At 35.1% G+C, this 17,706-nt stretch overlaps 1 protein-coding gene across 3 annotated transcripts; it reads right to left on the bottom strand.

Moving 5' to 3' along the window:
* Positions 1 to 319: 319 nt before the first annotated feature.
* On the bottom strand, positions 320 to 17,426 carry LOC145624177 (uncharacterized). Of its 3 annotated transcripts, none has more exons than XR_014110393.1 (23): positions 16,994 to 17,426; positions 9,468 to 9,530; positions 9,154 to 9,265; positions 9,005 to 9,080; positions 8,790 to 8,886; positions 8,643 to 8,705; positions 8,486 to 8,545; positions 8,282 to 8,386; positions 7,626 to 7,736; positions 6,644 to 6,685; positions 6,356 to 6,466; positions 6,087 to 6,274; positions 4,919 to 5,184; positions 4,711 to 4,832; positions 4,576 to 4,618; positions 4,386 to 4,477; positions 4,171 to 4,219; positions 3,619 to 3,689; positions 3,375 to 3,494; positions 1,828 to 1,928; positions 1,389 to 1,434; positions 806 to 938; positions 320 to 629 (listed from the first exon to the last, which is right to left on the bottom strand). XR_014110393.1 is itself a non-coding variant. In XM_081677155.1 (23 exons), exons 1-23 carry the CDS (start codon positions 17,111 to 17,113, stop codon positions 575 to 577), a joined length of 2,184 nt encoding a protein of 727 aa, XP_081533281.1. In that variant the 5' UTR covers positions 17,114 to 17,426; the 3' UTR covers positions 320 to 574. The 3 variants fall into 3 exon arrangements, 2 of the variants coding, with proteins under 2 accessions (XP_081533281.1, XP_081533282.1); XM_081677155.1 differs by having other exon boundaries at positions 868 to 938; XM_081677156.1 differs by lacking the exon at positions 806 to 938.
* Between the last annotated feature and the right edge of the window lie 280 nt (positions 17,427 to 17,706).

The following is a 17,706-nucleotide window of genomic DNA, read 5'->3' as shown; positions in this document are numbered from 1 at the left end:
GTGAGAGAAAGGGTGGGGTGGGGTGGGGCGGGGCGGGGCGGGGGGGGGGGGGGGGGTAGGAGCTTTTTTGGGCGGTGGAAGGAGGTGCTAATGCAGTTTTGGGTAGTCATTGTAGTGGCTCTTGGTTAGGAAAATTGGTTGGGGGTGACGGTATAATCATGTAAAAGTTGCAACAACGAGGTGGAGATGGAGAATAACCCAGATTCATTATATATCTCCTGTGATAACTAAAGCGAATTTCAACTACTTAGATCGGAGTGGGGATTATGATTTAGTTGGGTGTTTACATACTGAGCTTTCTACTATAGAATTTGCGCTATGAACGAAAGCTAGATTTTAGTCGTCGCTCAAGGACCTCCAATAACACAAATATTCACCAAATTGTTAAGAATGGATTGATTACATTTCTGAATAGCCTATAACTTACATTACTCAACCTTTACATGTTCACTACAGTCTCACTGCGATACAGAAAAGCCTGCTACCCTGAAGTAAATACAGTACTCTTTTTTAAACCCCATTTCCTTTGTTTTACACCCTAAAAAAAGGGAGAGAGAGCCTCCCATACAAAAAATCATTCACTTGCTAAAGAACATCCTCCTCCTCTTTCCTTTCCCTTTTTGCATAGCCTGTTGAAGAAGCTCAAACATAGTCAACACTTTCAATTGCACAGAGGGCCTCAATAAAAAATAAAATATACATATTCTTTAGTAGTTAAGCTTCAAAGAGTGCAAGCAGAAATATATCGATGATGCACAAAGAAGATTCACAATTGTCGTAAGTTGAAAATTTCAAATCTAATCACCCGTCCAATGAACAATGGTCCACCTATGGCATGGTCCGAGGGTCAAAATTTTTCAGCCTTACGCTTGCCAGTGCAGAGACGCTGTTTTTGTTGGATAATCAATTGAATATCCATCTTCTGTGGTCAAATTTGACTGCAAAATTCAAGAAGCTGAACTGTCTGAAACCAGTTTTGCTGAGCTTTGAATTTACTATAAATTAGTAATTATTTATTCATATAGATGAGATTTATCTTCGTACTTTAGAGTGAGCCTTACTAAAGCTAAGTAGGGAAAGGTGATAGCCATCATCAAAAGACAGCAATCTAGGAACAGGAAACATGCAGAACAACAACACTAAGCAGAAGAAACATGCAAGCAACGCTAACCCTAATCACGTAGCAGTGGCTTACTTTAGTCACCTCTCACCAAATATGGCTTCAGAATTAATCTATTCAGGCCTTTAACATGATAATACAAAGCAATGAAGTGTCTCAGGTTTATATAATTGAGCAACTAACTATATTTATCAAAAAAATATACACAAAGATGAAATATAAATAAACTTTTAAAGAAGTCATATCCAAATTACAAGGGAGAGCACACCTTCATGATGAATAATCTCAGCGTGAGGACAATTGTATCTCTCATACTGCAAAACCAAAAGTAATAAAGCTTAATATATAAATAAAGCCTAAAATTTAACAAGTTAACAATACAATTTTTCATGTATGTGTTCACTGTGTGCCTGTTTGGGGGGAGGGGTACCTTATGGTTATTTAATAATAAGTTACTTTGTCACATAAGTAAGCAAAATAACTCCAACAAAATTGTAAATTTATATAATTCTGTCAACATTTGGATATATGTAAGTCCACTTTAGTGTATCTCACTTCCAGCTTGAATTCAGAACATTTTTATACAAACTGAAGTTCCCCTCCTGAATTTTATCTTACTTACAGCCAAATTGGGGATGGGAGTATTCATTTATGCTTCTTTATTCACCCAAACAAGAGTATTGAGAAGACAGGAACTGGGGCAATACCTAGCAATGTCTGTTATGGTAGTCTCAGCTCGCATGAGATGCTCAACATCACTGGGACTAAATATAGAAAACTCGAGAAGGTGTCCATGGGTAATGGTTACCTGCATAAAGCACTCATCAGGAAATATGGATGCAGAAGAAGAGGAAAACTAGGGGAAGGGGTGTTTGGTTGGGGGTCTTGATCTTATAAATACATAAGCAAACGCATAAGAAAGCCAACAGTAAGCTCAAAGTTTCCATCTTACAGAAATTTATGAAATTTCATAAACAAATAATATGGAGCACCACATATATATTGTTCTGTGTAAGCAAGCATATCTTTGTTATTTTAACATTTTATTAATTAAAAAAAAAAGCATAACATTTTTGTTATACTACATATGTATGAGGGATTGAATGATAAAGGTATTCAATAAGTCCCTCAAGGATTTGAAAATTAATAGATGAAATAACGCTCATCTCATGGAAACACGACACATTCACACAAACATTGCAAGCCTTGCTTGAGTTGCTTAACAAAAAATTGATGTGAATAGCTGTTCTATTTTTAATATGGAAAACAAAAGTATCAATTGTTAGTCACAACAGGAGGCTAGTACCAAGCACTACACTCCAGTACTCCTAGTGTGGTAAAGTCATTTACTCATATAGTCGTCTTCTTGACGTCTAAGATAAAGTTGATCCCTCTTAAGCAATAATTAAAGAAATGGAAAAGCTGAACTTATCTCCCACAAATTTCATATACTTGAAGTGCATAAATTAAAAAAAAAAAAAAAAAAATAACGCTCTTATGCGCTCATTCATCTCACTTATCAATGGCTATTATACTTTGACGAGATACAAGGGGTAAAAAAATCTTCCTCCAACCTAACTCCCAACTCAAAATTAACATTTATCAAAGAAAAAAGGTCGTCCAAACTATAACTCAAACAATGCAAATGTAATATATATATGTATAAAGGCTATTCCCCACAATTCTTCCATATACTTCCTTTTTTTAGAGCTGTTACACTTTGACCTTTAGCATTACTCAATAACAATCTATTAAAACAAATGTGACTGAGTGTAATTGGATTTGTCTCAATAATCAATTTGAGATAAAAACTTTTTATGATTTTTACTTATAGAGAATTAAAGATAATAATGGACAAATTTGTAAGTTAGCAAACAAGTCAACTCAGAGTGAAACAACTAATTCAAAGTATTTTGCTCATTTACTCTATCTCAAATCCATCTTTTCAGGACCATCAATTGATTCTCACAACACATAAAAATCACACGCCTGAAGAAAGATTTTGATGATAGCAATTTTGTAGTCTCACAACTTCACACAAAAATGGGCACCTATCTCTTGTTAAAGCATTAATCTATTTGAAAACTTCAAAAGCAAATGGCTTGCAAAACAACAGTGGTTCATGAAAAAAGTCTACAAACATTATCCAAAAATTTAATTTTAAATATGGAGCACATGCATTAAAGATGATGAGAGAAAAAAACTAGATTAAAAACAAATTTTTAAATTTTTTTTTAAAAAAAAAAACACATACATTGGTTCCGGGTAAAAACTTCTCATTGACAGCAAGACTGCTGGATCCACTTCCCTTGATACTATAACCCTCACGCTTAATAGTCAAAGTAGCTGGCTCCCATATGTCAAGGTAACCTGTCTGCACCAGTATAACCCACAATCTTAGTACGAAGTATATAACTTTGCTGAAGATGAAAGTGAATCCATAACAAATTAACAACCAAATAAAATACTGTGAGGTTAAAATATGAAGGCGGCCATACCGATACTGATACTTTATAAGAGGCCTGACCATTCCGCCAGTTCTGTTCTATGTGACTTTGCATGGCAGGATCTGTATCAATAAAGAAGTTTTTAGCTAGCTATAAAAAGATTAATAGGTAATGCAGCTACCCACAATAAACAATACAAATTTAAAAAGGCAACAGAACATTCAAATAAATACATTCAATAAAAATCGGTTAGATTCAGTAAATATCAGTCCAGCTCAACAGAATTGATCCAGTTGTAGCGTCCAATTTAGCGAAATACTATTTAAAACCTTAGTGGTACATAAAGATCGGCTGAAGAAGGGTCCTATTCTATCCTTTTAGCATACACCAGTAACAGGTGCACGGTGTCCCCCCTCCCCCCCTCTCTCTCTCTCTTCCAAAAACCACAACCCCTATTTTTTTAAAAAAATTACCTCTAAACTAAAGATATTGGAGATAGAGTCATATCAGCATGCAACAGAATAGAAAAAACAAAGAGACAATCACAACTTCACAAGACTAATCGATTTAATCCCATTAAAGTAACAACTTTAACTATCTTACCACAAGTGATTTTTCTGTGCTCATTAGCAAAAACCTTTACAAGCTCCCCCTGCAGTTTAAACAAAGAATTAAATAAAAAGAAAGTAAATGAAAAATAAATGTTCGATAGTACTGCAGGAAAGTGAATATTCTAACCATAAAAGGCATAAAGTATCAATCTAAAAGGTTAACACAACCATCAGCTGTAACATCCAAAGTAAAAAAAAAAAAGTTACCTTTCTTTTTCTGTCATCCAAAGGCTGAACTTCAATGGCCAGATATGTCTCCACATCATCAGCTGTGACAAGGTAAACCGGTTGTTTTGCCCCTGATATTTAAAAGTTCATGAGTTGCCAAATCTGCAAATTCCTGAGTACAAATGAAAAATAGAAGACAAAACAAAATGCAGAGACAAGGCAGATATACCATCTATGTATTTCACAGATCCATCTTCCAAATGGCGCACCCACTGCTCAATACCAAACAAATAACTTTTTACAAATAGATTCAAAGAAGATTTCTAACAATTATATCTCAAAAAATAAAGGTCTCAAGAACGACCTCAAAGTTACAGCTGGTTGTTCCGTTTGTAGAAAAGCCACACGCTTGGATCTCTCGCCCGGGATAAGGTTCACCTGATATTTGAAGATCCTCTATTGCTGGTAATGGATCATCATCAGCAGCTGCAGATTCCAAAATGACAAACAATATCCATAAGCCATCATACTTGTTGAACACGAATCAAACATAGAAACCACAAAAAGTTTACCCTCAGAGAAAGAAGATGAAGGTTCTTCAGGAACTGGTTGAAGATAAGGAAAGGAAGAACTAGGATCCTCAATTGTGTTGGAATAAGGAGAGGTCCCTGTATTCCAAGTCAATGCATCTTCATTTTCATGATATTGCCCCTCTGCAGCAGCTCCGTATACCTCAGAACTACTTACTGGATCCTTAAATTTGACCTGTCTAGGCGTAGCATGATATTCATCACGGCTGACAGCAACTTGCGTTGGTGCATCATGGGTATCTAGATCCCTAAAGCCAAATAGGAGGCAAAAAATTAACCAAACAATGCCAATACAAGAGAAAGATGTGATCACCAATCTAAATTCTTAAGAAACTGTACAAGATATTTCAAGCACACATGGACATATATATAAAGAATATAATATAATCTAAACATACAAAATTTTGATATCAACAACAATAACAACTCCACATTGATCCTTATGAAGCATGGAGATGTCCAGATCTTACACAGCCTCATCCCTTAGATCCTAATCAATGCACTCTCTCCCTTAAGAAGTAGCCAAGTCCCGTTCCACCGTTAATGGATGAAGAGACAGCTACCCCAGGATAAAATTTCCACATATAAAGAATGGTAAGGGTAAAATAATAAAAGTAAATGTTGAAAACACCAATAATAATGTATTAAAAGTACTAATTGGACTCTCATCAAGGAAGAAACATATCTAAAAAAGCAGATCCAAATTCTCCTCACGCACAAAAAGTAGAAGTTGTTGCAGACATGAGGAAACCCCCAAAATTTAAATAAAAATTAATGGTATATTAGCATCAACGTCTATGTTATTCAAAGAAAAAAAAAAAGACAAATATAAGTCAATAGCATCTAGACATGCAAACATGAGAAGTCTCTATTATTAATCTAGAAAATATGAAACAGCAGTAAAATAAATTTATGGATGATAACAATCTACTTATATAAAACTCCAAAATAAAATCCTCGCCTTTGCAATAGCAAACACAAAACAAAATTATTTATTGTTTATTTAATGGCTATAAGGACTGTAACATTTTACTTCTGAGATGCCCTGAAATCAACCAACAGAATTTCAAATGAAAACAGGACCCACCAACTAAAGAGATGGTTGTAATTGTTCACAGTTCAGTGGCAATCTTCATTTGAGCAGGCTCACCTGCTTGCAAGAGGTGAATACCTCCCCATATTGCTTAACTCTGCATTTTGTGAAAAAGGAGCGCTTGCATCAGCTTGAATGGCGTGCTGGCCCCTAGAATTCCAATCTGCAGCAATCTGACCATCAGAGTTTGCCATGTTTGCAGGAGAATATGAAGGACGAGGCACAAGTTCTAGCCCATTTTTGCTCTGACAGAAAATGCATGATATTAAAAAAAAAAAAGATCATGAAACTATGAAAATAAGTGAGTTGTAGACATGTGATCATACTGAAGTAGGTGCTGCGCCACTGGAATGTTCAGGGGAATGTGCAGGAAAGTTAGGACTAGTCCCACCAGAGCGCCATGGTGTTAATTGATACTGAGACTCTTTCAATCTTGCCTGTCAGCACAAGAAGACAAAGACACAGAACACCATCAGCAAAAACTACTAAATCCTGCATTGACAAAATTGAAACTAAAAATATGCTATATACTGCCTTAGAGAAGGAAGGAAAGAAAAAAAAGGCATAATCTCAAATCACTTATTCTGGATGAAGGGAAAACAGTTATAGGTTACCTCAGTGATGATTAACTTTTCCTGCAGATGTTTAAATAGCACCTGCAAACCACCGGTGAAGGAGGGTACCATTAGTATAAAGCAAAAGGTAAGACATGCCAACTTGGATCTGCTATCCCCAAACTCCTTCAAGGCTTAAAAAAAAAAGGAAAACAAAAAGGAAACACACAACAAGAGAAAATACAAGCTCACTTTACTTCATAAGACCTTGACAAGGTGATGCCAATCATGATGGTCAGCACACTGATAGGTCTATTATTCAAGCTTTTGCTGATACAGGTTACCAATGCGAATGATTCTTCCCTACCCCCCCCCCCCCCCCCCTAAAATCATACTAGCGCTAGCCACAAAAACAGAAAATGCTCTTTAAAGAAACACAAAATTCATCAACATACAGAAAAACCATCAAGTCACCATCTTCAGGTTCAACACCCATCTCCTGAATACAAAACTGTCAAAATAAAAATCGAATCTTCTCAAATCAGTTGGAAAGTAAATTTTAGTAATGGTGACATCCAATCATTTTGATTCCTTTTTGAATATAAATCAATCGTGGACCAAGATGCCATCCTCATAAATTGATCACAGGGATCGTTCTATACAAGTCCACTCATCCCTATCCAATACTATACAGTCCAAAGACCACATGTCCTTTATACCATGATTTCCAGTCTCTTTTCACTGGACCGGACCAATCAAATGTTAGTGGTAGACATGTTCAAGCCATCATACTTGATACTCCTTCATCTTATCCCTAATTATGTAACGCTGACAATACTGCCACAAGCCAATTCTAGGAAGATTTTATCTCTATTAAACACCTCACTCATCTCCCAAACATGATTTCATATATCAAAATTTGAATGAACAGCTTTACAAATATGCTTTTCCTTCACTTTAAAATTTATAACTTGATCCCACTATCTAACAATCAGCAATGCTTCGAAAGAGACAGAAACTTGAATTTACAGGAAACACGTACCTTGACGTTACTAACAATAGACTGGGCATCTGATACTTGTGGCTGAAGAGAATATTCTGCAAGAAGAGGCAATAAAGATGACACAAAAGTTGTCCTCTCTTGCTGCACATCCTGAAAAAGCAATGGTGTCAAACCATAATTAGGATTGGTTTAAACAAACATATCTTGCATACAACTACTGCCTTTGTTCCATTTTAATACTTCAGCGTATGGTGTTAAACTTCATACATGTAAGTAGGAATGTAGGATTGGATAAAAAAAAGAAAAGAAAAAAAATATGGTCACAATTACTACACTAATATCACCTTCCAAGACTGACAGAATTCTTCAATAAAAAAAATAAAAAAAAAAATAAAAACATTTTATATGTAAAATCAACTCTAATATGGGAGGATCAAGCACAAATATTAAAATCCAGAACATGAGAGGCATCCAATGAGACACATTTAAGGTCTTAAATAGAGCCAAACATAGCTTTATATACGAGACAGGCTCAACTATGTGTATCGTCGTATCGACCACTACATAAAGCATTAAAAAATCAGTTTAACAAACCAAAGCCTTAACCCCAAAAGGATGAGTTCAGACATGAACCAAGAACTTACACAAAGAAAACAAATATCAAATGCAAATATTTAATCAAACAAACAATTTACCTGTAAAGCATAAGTTAAGCGCACATTTTCTTCAATTATATCTTGCCGATAAGAAAGAGATTTGGATGCTGCATCAATTAGATCTTGTTGTTGTTGATCAAATGCCTACATTAAACAATCAATGAAGCTTATGTCATTCAGTTATATCCAATGACAAATTCATATCAGAAACAAAATCAATTTGAAGTTTGAAGTTGTTTTAACCATTCGCATATGAGCAATGCGCTTCTCTAGAACATATTTTTCATTACGAATTTGTGCTTCCTGAAACAGTAAAAGGACAATTAAATAAACCAATACAGAATTAACTTATTTTAGTATGGAATCAGGTTCAAGGTCTTGAGGAAAGACATTTAATTACCTTTATGGAATAGTCATTTAGATGCTTACGAAGCTGCAAGATTTCTTCTTCACGCTCCCTGATCTTTGGGACAAAAAAATTTGGGTAAGTGCAATTCAATCCCATAAGCATCATAGCAGAAAAGAAGGGAAGCTCTTAGAAAAGAACCTGCTGCCAAAGGTTGCTATGATTATTTGATTCAGTAACTGGCATCAATCTTTCTACATGAACATTGTTAGGATCGTACTCGCCATTCTTTTGCAACCTTAAAAAATGGAAGAAAATTTACAGCATGTGAAATTTGAGTATCCCTCATTGACAATTGTAACCACAAAAGGAAATAACCTATGACCCGAAATCATAAGTTCAGCCTGTAAGCATACATGAGATGTCTGCCCGGAGAGTGTAGTGTAGGTGATGCAGGCTGGAGGTTGTTGGCGTTCTCTGCAGTCTGGCCACCTGGAAGTGTGACTAAGTTACATTACTCTTCATACTCTGATTTTTGCTTAAATTCTGGAAGGAGAGACAATACCTGATGTATCAAACATTTGAGGTACTTGATGGACCCTATTTATTATTCCCTGCATGTGTTCACCAGATGGATCAACTGAATAAGACCCCTGAGCTGTTGGCTTATCAAGTTTCTGCCAATGATTACATGGGGGAAGGAAGGAATGCAATCAAGTCAGACCGTTTCAGAAACATGACAGATCACTATGCATGCTTCACAGGCATATTCGAATCCTACTTAAAAAGGTTATAAATCGGGCAATCTACAAAAACAAAGAAGCAGAGCATATTCACAATTAACCACACAAACATAATTATGTAGCTGGAAACACTTACAAGATTTTCAAGTTCCCGATCTTTCTTCAGAAGCTCTTCCCTTAACCTATTGTTCTCTTCAACCTGCTAGAAAATTCATGTAAACATCCATAACTCCTGAAAACAGGCATAAAAAAAATTCACAGGCATCAAGCAATTCAGGGAGATAAATATCAGCACTGTTTCTGGAAGTGCTGAAGTTCTTCATCTTGCTAATGGCCAATAACAGAAATGTTAACATCCCCATTAAAGGTGGATTAGAAATTTTAATTCATAAGTTCAAGCCTTCCATAAAATGTGTCTGAGAAATAGCTTCTGGAACATATAACTGATATAAGTTACAAAAGACGGGAAAGGATGGCCAGAAAACCTTAAACATGCTTCTAATGTTTATCTACACATAATCGAACTTGGACTAATTTGTCAATTTTAACATAAACAGCTTTGAACAAGACAGAAGGTTTGGATTCATTCTCAGAGATAAGGAGGCTTAAATCTGATTTTGAAAGTTGCAACTAAATCCCCACACGAAGCATCATAGTAAATTTTCAGTTAATGCCCAAGAACAGCATCTTCTTAGAGCACTCTCACCAATGGGGAGAAAAATGCCCATGGGTGTTTTTTGGGTTTTAATAAAAAAAAATAACTCCCCACCAATGGTCAAAATGAGAAATGCCCATGGGCAAATCAGTTTTTGATCAAAGTTTGGGCAAAATTAAAAAACTGACCAAGAAGAAGTGGGCCCCACGTGCAAGCTGCAAGTATAATTTTTTTTTGCTAAGCACACCTCAAAACGCAGCGTTTTGAGGAAGCTTACGCTTTGCTTCACCTCAAAACGCTGCGTTTTGAGGGTTCGAAAAGCAAAAAAAAATTATACTGGCAGCCCTGACAGGCGCGTCAGCACGCCCAATCAGGCGCTGCCACGCGTCCTGTCAGGGTATTTGGACCAATCACGTAATTTCTCCTAATTGCAACGGTAATAAATTTGTAACGGTTATTTTGTGGTTATAAAATTAAAAAAAAAAAAAAAAATATACCAACGGCTAGAAAAAAAAATTCTCTACAAATAGAGACCCATTTTGCCTATATTTTCATATTTTCAAAATTCACATAAATTTGTTGTATTTACATTTTCTCTCAATTTCTCCCTCATAATTAGTCATCCTTTTAATATTAGTATTATTATTATTATTATTATTATTATTATTATTATTATTATTATTAAAATAAATATTATTATTATTATTACAATAAATATTATTATTATTATTATTATTGGAAGTATAATTATTATTGTTCTTATTTTAGCTTATTAATATTATTACTGTTGTTCGTAATTATTGTTGTTATTACTATTATTATTATTATTATTATTATTATTATTATTATTTTTATAATAGTTATTATTATTATTGTTATTATTGTGTTAGTTTTTGAAATTAATCCAAAAAAAAAAAAAAATGGATCCCAATAACCCCTTTTACTCAATACTTTCTCAAAATTGTAATGATTTTGATGAGAATTTCATGAATCAACCTCAATTCCAACTTTTCCTACAAAGATTGAGCAACACCTCTCTGCAAAATCCTCCACAACAACAAATACCTCCACAACTTGAAATAACTCCACAAATTCCAACTGAAAACACTGATTACGAGCAATCACCTCCTGTCTACCAAGGAAGTAACTCTCAGTACGATGATAGCCAAGAAGAAAATGTGCCTGAGACACCTCAATACCCTCCGTCGACTCAAAGAATGCGGGTGGGTTCCAACCAACAACTCGCTAAAGCTAGTCGTATTTGGTCAGTTGCAGAAGATGAAGCTCTTATTGGGCTATATTTAAAATATAGTGGAAATGCGATAGTGGGTACGGGCATGAAAGCTGCTGAACTTTGGCGACAAATATCTGCGGCGTACGACATGGTTCAAGCTAAGAAGCCAGAAATACTACCACCCAGAAATGCGAAGAGTTTGGAGAACCGTTGGAGAAGGATGGCGGCAGATGTACTGTTATGGACAAGTTGTTATGATGAAGCGGGTCCGCTAATTGGAAGTGGATTCAACGAAGTTGATCGAATTCAAAAGGCCTCGAAGTTGTTCCATATATCAGCCAAACCACCACACAATTTTGTTTTTCCCCACGCTTGGGAAATGATAAAGAATGACCCAAAGTGGAGGCCGAAACTCAGATGGGCATTGTCACTAAAGGAACGACAGGATTGTCAACTGCGTCCGGAAGGGGACACCGAGGATAGCAGTGGAAGTGGAAAGAGATCGAGAACTGACAGTGAAGCTGAAGGAGATATTCCCGTTGGTGGGTTTTCATCAGGAGGTATTCCCAGACCCGACGGGGTAAAAAAAGCAAAGGCTAAGCGTAAGGGAAAAGCTATTGCTCATGATAGTGCAATTTTAAGTATTGGTGAACAGATACAGGCTTGTACTGAAGTAAGAAGCTTTGAGGCAAATTTACGGCAGCAAAGGTTGGAGCTTGAAAGGGAAAAGGAAAAGAGGAAAAACAAACAGGTCGAATTACAAGAGAAGAAGATGAAATTTGATATGTTGCAAGCAATTATGTCCAAAACGACGCCACTTACACCAACTGAAGAAGCGTGGAAGGAGGAACTAATTCAACAAGTGTATGGTGGAAAGTAGAGTAGTTTATTATGCATTATGATTTCAAGTATTCCCTTTATTTTATGTTGCAATGAATTAATTTATATTATTAATTATGTTCCAAAAATTTATCAAATTATATTACATTTTCATATATTTTGTTCATTTATGAGTCAAGTCCAATTGTTGTTTTTGTTTTATACAACCATTGAGTAGTCAAGTCCAATTGCAGTGTTTGTTTTATACAACCATTGAGTAGTCAAGTCCAATTGCAGTGTTTGTTTTATACAACCATTGAGTAGTCACGTCCAATTGCATTTTTTGTTTTATACAACCATTGAGTAGTCAAGTCCAATTGCAGTTTTTGCTTTATACAACCATTGAGTAGTCATGTATTTTGTTTTTACTATACATTGAGTAGTCAGTTCACACTTAGTTGAAGGACATGCACCGATAACATTTCCTATTTAAAGGTGTGAAATCCATTCTTCCACAACATCAAAACATTCAAAAACCAAACACAAAAAATGTTTTCCATAAGCTCAACCTCAAGCTCAAATTCTTCTGATTCAGATCAATATGCGGAATTTGATAATCTAGTTGACGAATTTGTCACAAATCACTTACCTAACATAATGCTTCCTCAACCACCTCCATCCGAGACCGAGATCGTAAATGAAGATGAAACAGTCCCGCAACATAGGGGAGATAGAGAAAGGGAGAAAGGGCATTTGCAATTGTACAATGATTACTTTGCAATAAATCCTGTGTATTCCGAAAATCAGTTTCGTCGTCGATTTCGAATGCACAAACCTTTATTCTGTCGGATTATGAATAAAGTGGTTGAGGGCGATCCGTTCTTCCAGCAGCGTAGGAATGCAGCTGGTAGGCTTGGCTTATCACCTCTGCAGAAATGCACCGCTGCAATAAGAATGTTAGCGTACGGTGTTGCTCCGGATGCCGTAGATGAATACATACGCATGGGTCAAACAACATCTAGAAAATCAATGCAACATTTTACTCAAGGGGTGATCAAGCATTTCGAGGCCGAGTACTTAAGAAGTCCAACAGATGAAGATTTAAGGAGAATCCTTCACCAAAATGAAATGCGTGGATTCCCGGGCATGATCGGTAGCATCGACTGCATGCACTGGGAGTGGAAGAACTGTCCTATGGCTTGGAAAGCACAATACGCAGGTCGTAGCAAGAATGCAACCCTTATCCTCGAAGCTGTTGCGGATCAAGATTTATGGATTTGGCATGCATTTTTTGGAATACCCGGCTCTTGTAATGATCTGAACGTCCTATACCGCTCTCCGGTGTTTGACGATGTTTTGAAAGGTCGGGCACCACCAATTAGTTTTATGGTAAACGGCCATGAGTACAACATGGGATACTACTTAACAGATGGTATATATCCGAACTGGGCAACATTTATACAAGGTATCACATATCCTCAACTCCAAAAGGACAAGTTATTTGCAGATAAACAAGCTGCAGCTCGGAAAGACGTTGAACGTGCGTTTGGAGTTCTACAGGCTAGGTTTGCCATATTACGACAACCTTCACTTGCTTTCGACGAAGACATTTTGAGCGACATAATGAAAGCTTGTATCATTATGCACAACATGATTGTCGAGGATGAACGACACAATTACACTCGTGCCGAAGTTTTGAGAAGGTATTACGAAGAAGATCGCCCTCAGCTTCATAGAGCAAGGTCCGGTCCGAGTACAAGTGCCACAGTGAATAACAACGAGCCTTTCGAATTTGACGTTGGCCGACCACCAAACGTTGATTTTGACGCGTATATTCAAAGAAGAATTACCCTGCGTGATAGCCAAACCCATTTTTCTTTGAAAGATGATTTAGTTGAGCATATTTGGCAAAAATACGGTCGTAATGAATAAATAGTTTTGTAATCGTTAATTTATTTGGTTTGTATGATTGGTGTACGATCATTATGTTCCAATGTTGTAATCGTTAATGTTGTACTAATGAAAAATGAAATTTCACATAAAATAATGACACAAATAATTAATATTGTACTCATAAATAATTTAACCAATAAAAAAATTTAGTTAAGAATAAATATTATTATTTTATTAAAAAATACATTTTGCAAAAATTAATATTAAAAATAATTAATATTGTACTATTCATAAATAATTTAATCAATACATACATTTTGTTAACAATAAAATTAAGAAATACTAAATTACAAATTTAATGATGTGTAGGAGAGATAAATATTGGTGGGGTATAGGGTTAAAAATAGGAGAGAGAATGGTGGGGATTATAATTTATGACCATTGGTGTAGAGTAAAAATGACCAAGAAAATGCCCATGGGGAGGAGGAGTGAGAAAGTGGTTAGAGAGAGATTGGGCAACCAAAAAAATGCCCACTAGTGGCAATGCTCTTACAGGGATAATTAATAAGTTCTCCCTCAAGAAATTTACTTTCCCTTGAAGCCAATCCATGACTAATGAGAAATCTTGGTACAGATTCTTACACTGAAGTGACCGAACAAGGAAACACTCATCCACTACTTTTAGGGTTGTCTCAATAAGTATGGAGGCGCTACGGAAATGATAATATAGGGCCCTCAATAACTGATACATAATCTTAATCACGTGTGTGAATTCCATCCATAACGATTCGTTATCAAAGGCAAGTTATTAAGACAGGCCCATTTTTAATCAATGCTTTTTTTTTTTTTTTTTTTTTTTTTTTTGTGAGGATTGATAGGAAGGAGATCTATCCAACTCATTTAGAAATGGATGACACGATAACTTACTCATTTATTATTAGTTGATACAGGAGATCATCTGAATCTTCTATTTATCACAAATGAGGAGTATTCATATGCACATATAGAACAAATACAAAAATAATATTAAAAGGCTGTATTAACTTCTATTAGCAATTGTTTTATTAATTTATCTATTAAGTCAAATTAATAGGAGAAAAGCAAAATGAAAACATAATGTACTCCTTCTATACCTCTAAGGAAGCCCAAAAAGTAGAAAACTAGGATAAAAATTGTTTTCCAGAAAAAAATTGTTTTCCAGAAAGATTACAGTGTACTTTGAAATTTTCTAGACATAGGATCAATAGGCATTTTAGGAGAAGAATCATGAACATTTGGAAACCACTGATGTTCACTACAGCCAACACACTACCACTACAACGCGCCCAAGGTATGATTCTAAATTTCAGGCACTTCAAATACATCAAAATAAGTAAGATAAAATATGAGACCCCATTTCACCGAGGGCCGGGAGCAGTCCGATTGCATCTGCTAATAACTGGCCTTTATTACTTCGAAACATTGTCTTTGAACCAGATATCCAAGGAAAAGAAAGATTTTATAACACCAGAGAGGCTTTTTGGGTTTACAGAGTTTTCCAAGATATATAAATTAAGAAAAAAAAAATTAAAGACTTGGAATAATTTGCAGAAATATGAAAACTGAAAGTATTTCAAGAAGATAAGGAGTAAGAAGCAGATAAAAAAAAAAGAAATTTTGTAATATTCTGAAGATCAAACATATTTATTGTAAATTAAGGCTCTTCTACTAGTGTTCTACTAGTTTGGTTGATTATTGCACTTCGTACTTTCTGCCTCTCTTCCTTAAGGGTTTTGTCATAGCATTTGTACTTCATAAATTCATTTCCTTATATAATGACTAAGGACATTGAATCACATACACTCCCAATTAATGATTAGGAAGCATTATAGGGATAATTCTCAAACAAATATTAGCTTAGATTTGGATCGGGGTTGACTCATCAGTAAGATCATCTACATTTACATTAGTAAATTACTACTTTCTCTATCCTAGTTTAGTTTGCCTACTTTCCTTTTATGTTTGTACCAATTTAGTTTCCCCCCCTTTTTGGCAAGGACCCACTAATTTTTAAATACTTTGTTATTCCCACAACTTATATGTAAGGTCCTTCGACCCACGATAGACAAAACTTCTGGTCTAGGCCAAAATGGTAAGAAATATTAAACTATAAGTTCTCATATGCCCATGAGTTACAGACCCACGATAGACAAAACTAAAAGGCCAAAATGGAAAGAATTTGACCAACCACTACATGATAAGAAGATTTTAAAGTAAAATTTCTCATATGATCACGAGTTACAGACCCACGATAGATAAAACTTCTGGTCTAGGCCTCAGTTCTACTAGCCATCTTCTGTTTTCTTTTCACAATTCATTCATACGAATAAGAGATTCCAAAACTACCAAAACAAGCAGAATCTCTGATTCCATTACACCGTTGCTCAATGTATGTTTGGTATGAAGATTTTAAGGGCTGAATTCAGAATCACTAAAGTACTCCCATCATAGATTGTTTGTTTTAGGGGTAAGGTAATAGTTTCCTTTATATGAGCACAATTGATTCCGCCACCTTTTTACCCTTCGCAACCCAACGGTTACAATTCACTTTACCCTTCTCAAATTTTCTCCTCACTTTCTCATTTGATTCCATTCCATTGAAATACCAAACAATCCATAAAAGAAATGATTATCATTACCTTTTTCCTATCTCATTTGATTCCATTCCATTTTTGTTTCCACTAAACATACCAAATGCAACCTCAACACTTAAAACACAGCAATCATTAGTGATCATAATAATCTCAACAAAAACATCAAACTAACAAGCTTCCTTAAATTGTTTGATTGCCCTTAAATTACACTTCAACATACAACATCCATCAATAATAACACCAAAATCGAGTTCTCCGATTACGATTCCATTAAATTCACCCTTCTATCAATCATTTCCCACCACCCACAAATCTTCAATTAATACATAACAAATTGAGCAACTTCTAAAACAGTTTAAGGGAACAAAATCAATTGACATGTTTCAAAATCTAACAACAACAACAAGAAGAGAAAGAAGAATATGAACCTGATGACGAATTGTAGTTTCAGCAGCTTCAACAGCTTTCATAACTTGAAAAAGACTGCTTTCTTTAGCGTTATCAATATTCAATCCGCCAAATTTATCAGCCAATCCACCATTTTCCATCTTCAAATTGAAATTTCTTCGGGAATCTAGGGTTTTAAATTATTCCTAAAACCCTCCCCGAAATCCACCACCACACCACCAAAAATCGAAAATTCAATGATAAATTCCGAAAAAAATTAGCTAAAATCCAGAAATTGATGAAGAAGAACAATCATTTTTAGCAATTGAATTGGGGAAATAATCGATGATTTCTAAGGAAGTGTTTGAGTGATGAATCCGCTCTCGTTTTTTTTCTCTCTCTTCTCTTTGGTCTCCGGCTAAGCAGCGTTTTTTCCAGCTCCAGTGATCTTTTTTTTTCTTTTTTCTTTTTTTTTTCAAGTCTTTTTTTATATAATTACATTTGTAATCCTTTCGAAAACTTAAATATGATTGTAATTTTCTCTTGTACAATTACAAATTTACGATTACAATTTTTTTTTTTTTTTTTTTTTAAACAAGAACAATGACAGTTCAATAGCATTTGTTGTACTGAATTATTTTATACTCCATTGTTACACAATTATTTTAATTTGTTTCGAAAAAAAATGTTAATCTTTAACTTTTAAAAAATTAAAAAGAATCTTCTAAATTTCTCTCAATCTATAAAAACAAAT

This window comes from Chenopodium album, chromosome 3 (genome assembly GCF_948465745.1).
Source record: "Chenopodium album chromosome 3, dcCheAlbu1.1, whole genome shotgun sequence".
Taxonomy (NCBI): Eukaryota; Viridiplantae; Streptophyta; class Magnoliopsida; order Caryophyllales; family Amaranthaceae; genus Chenopodium; species Chenopodium album.
This window is presented reverse-complemented; position numbering and strand designations above follow the sequence as displayed.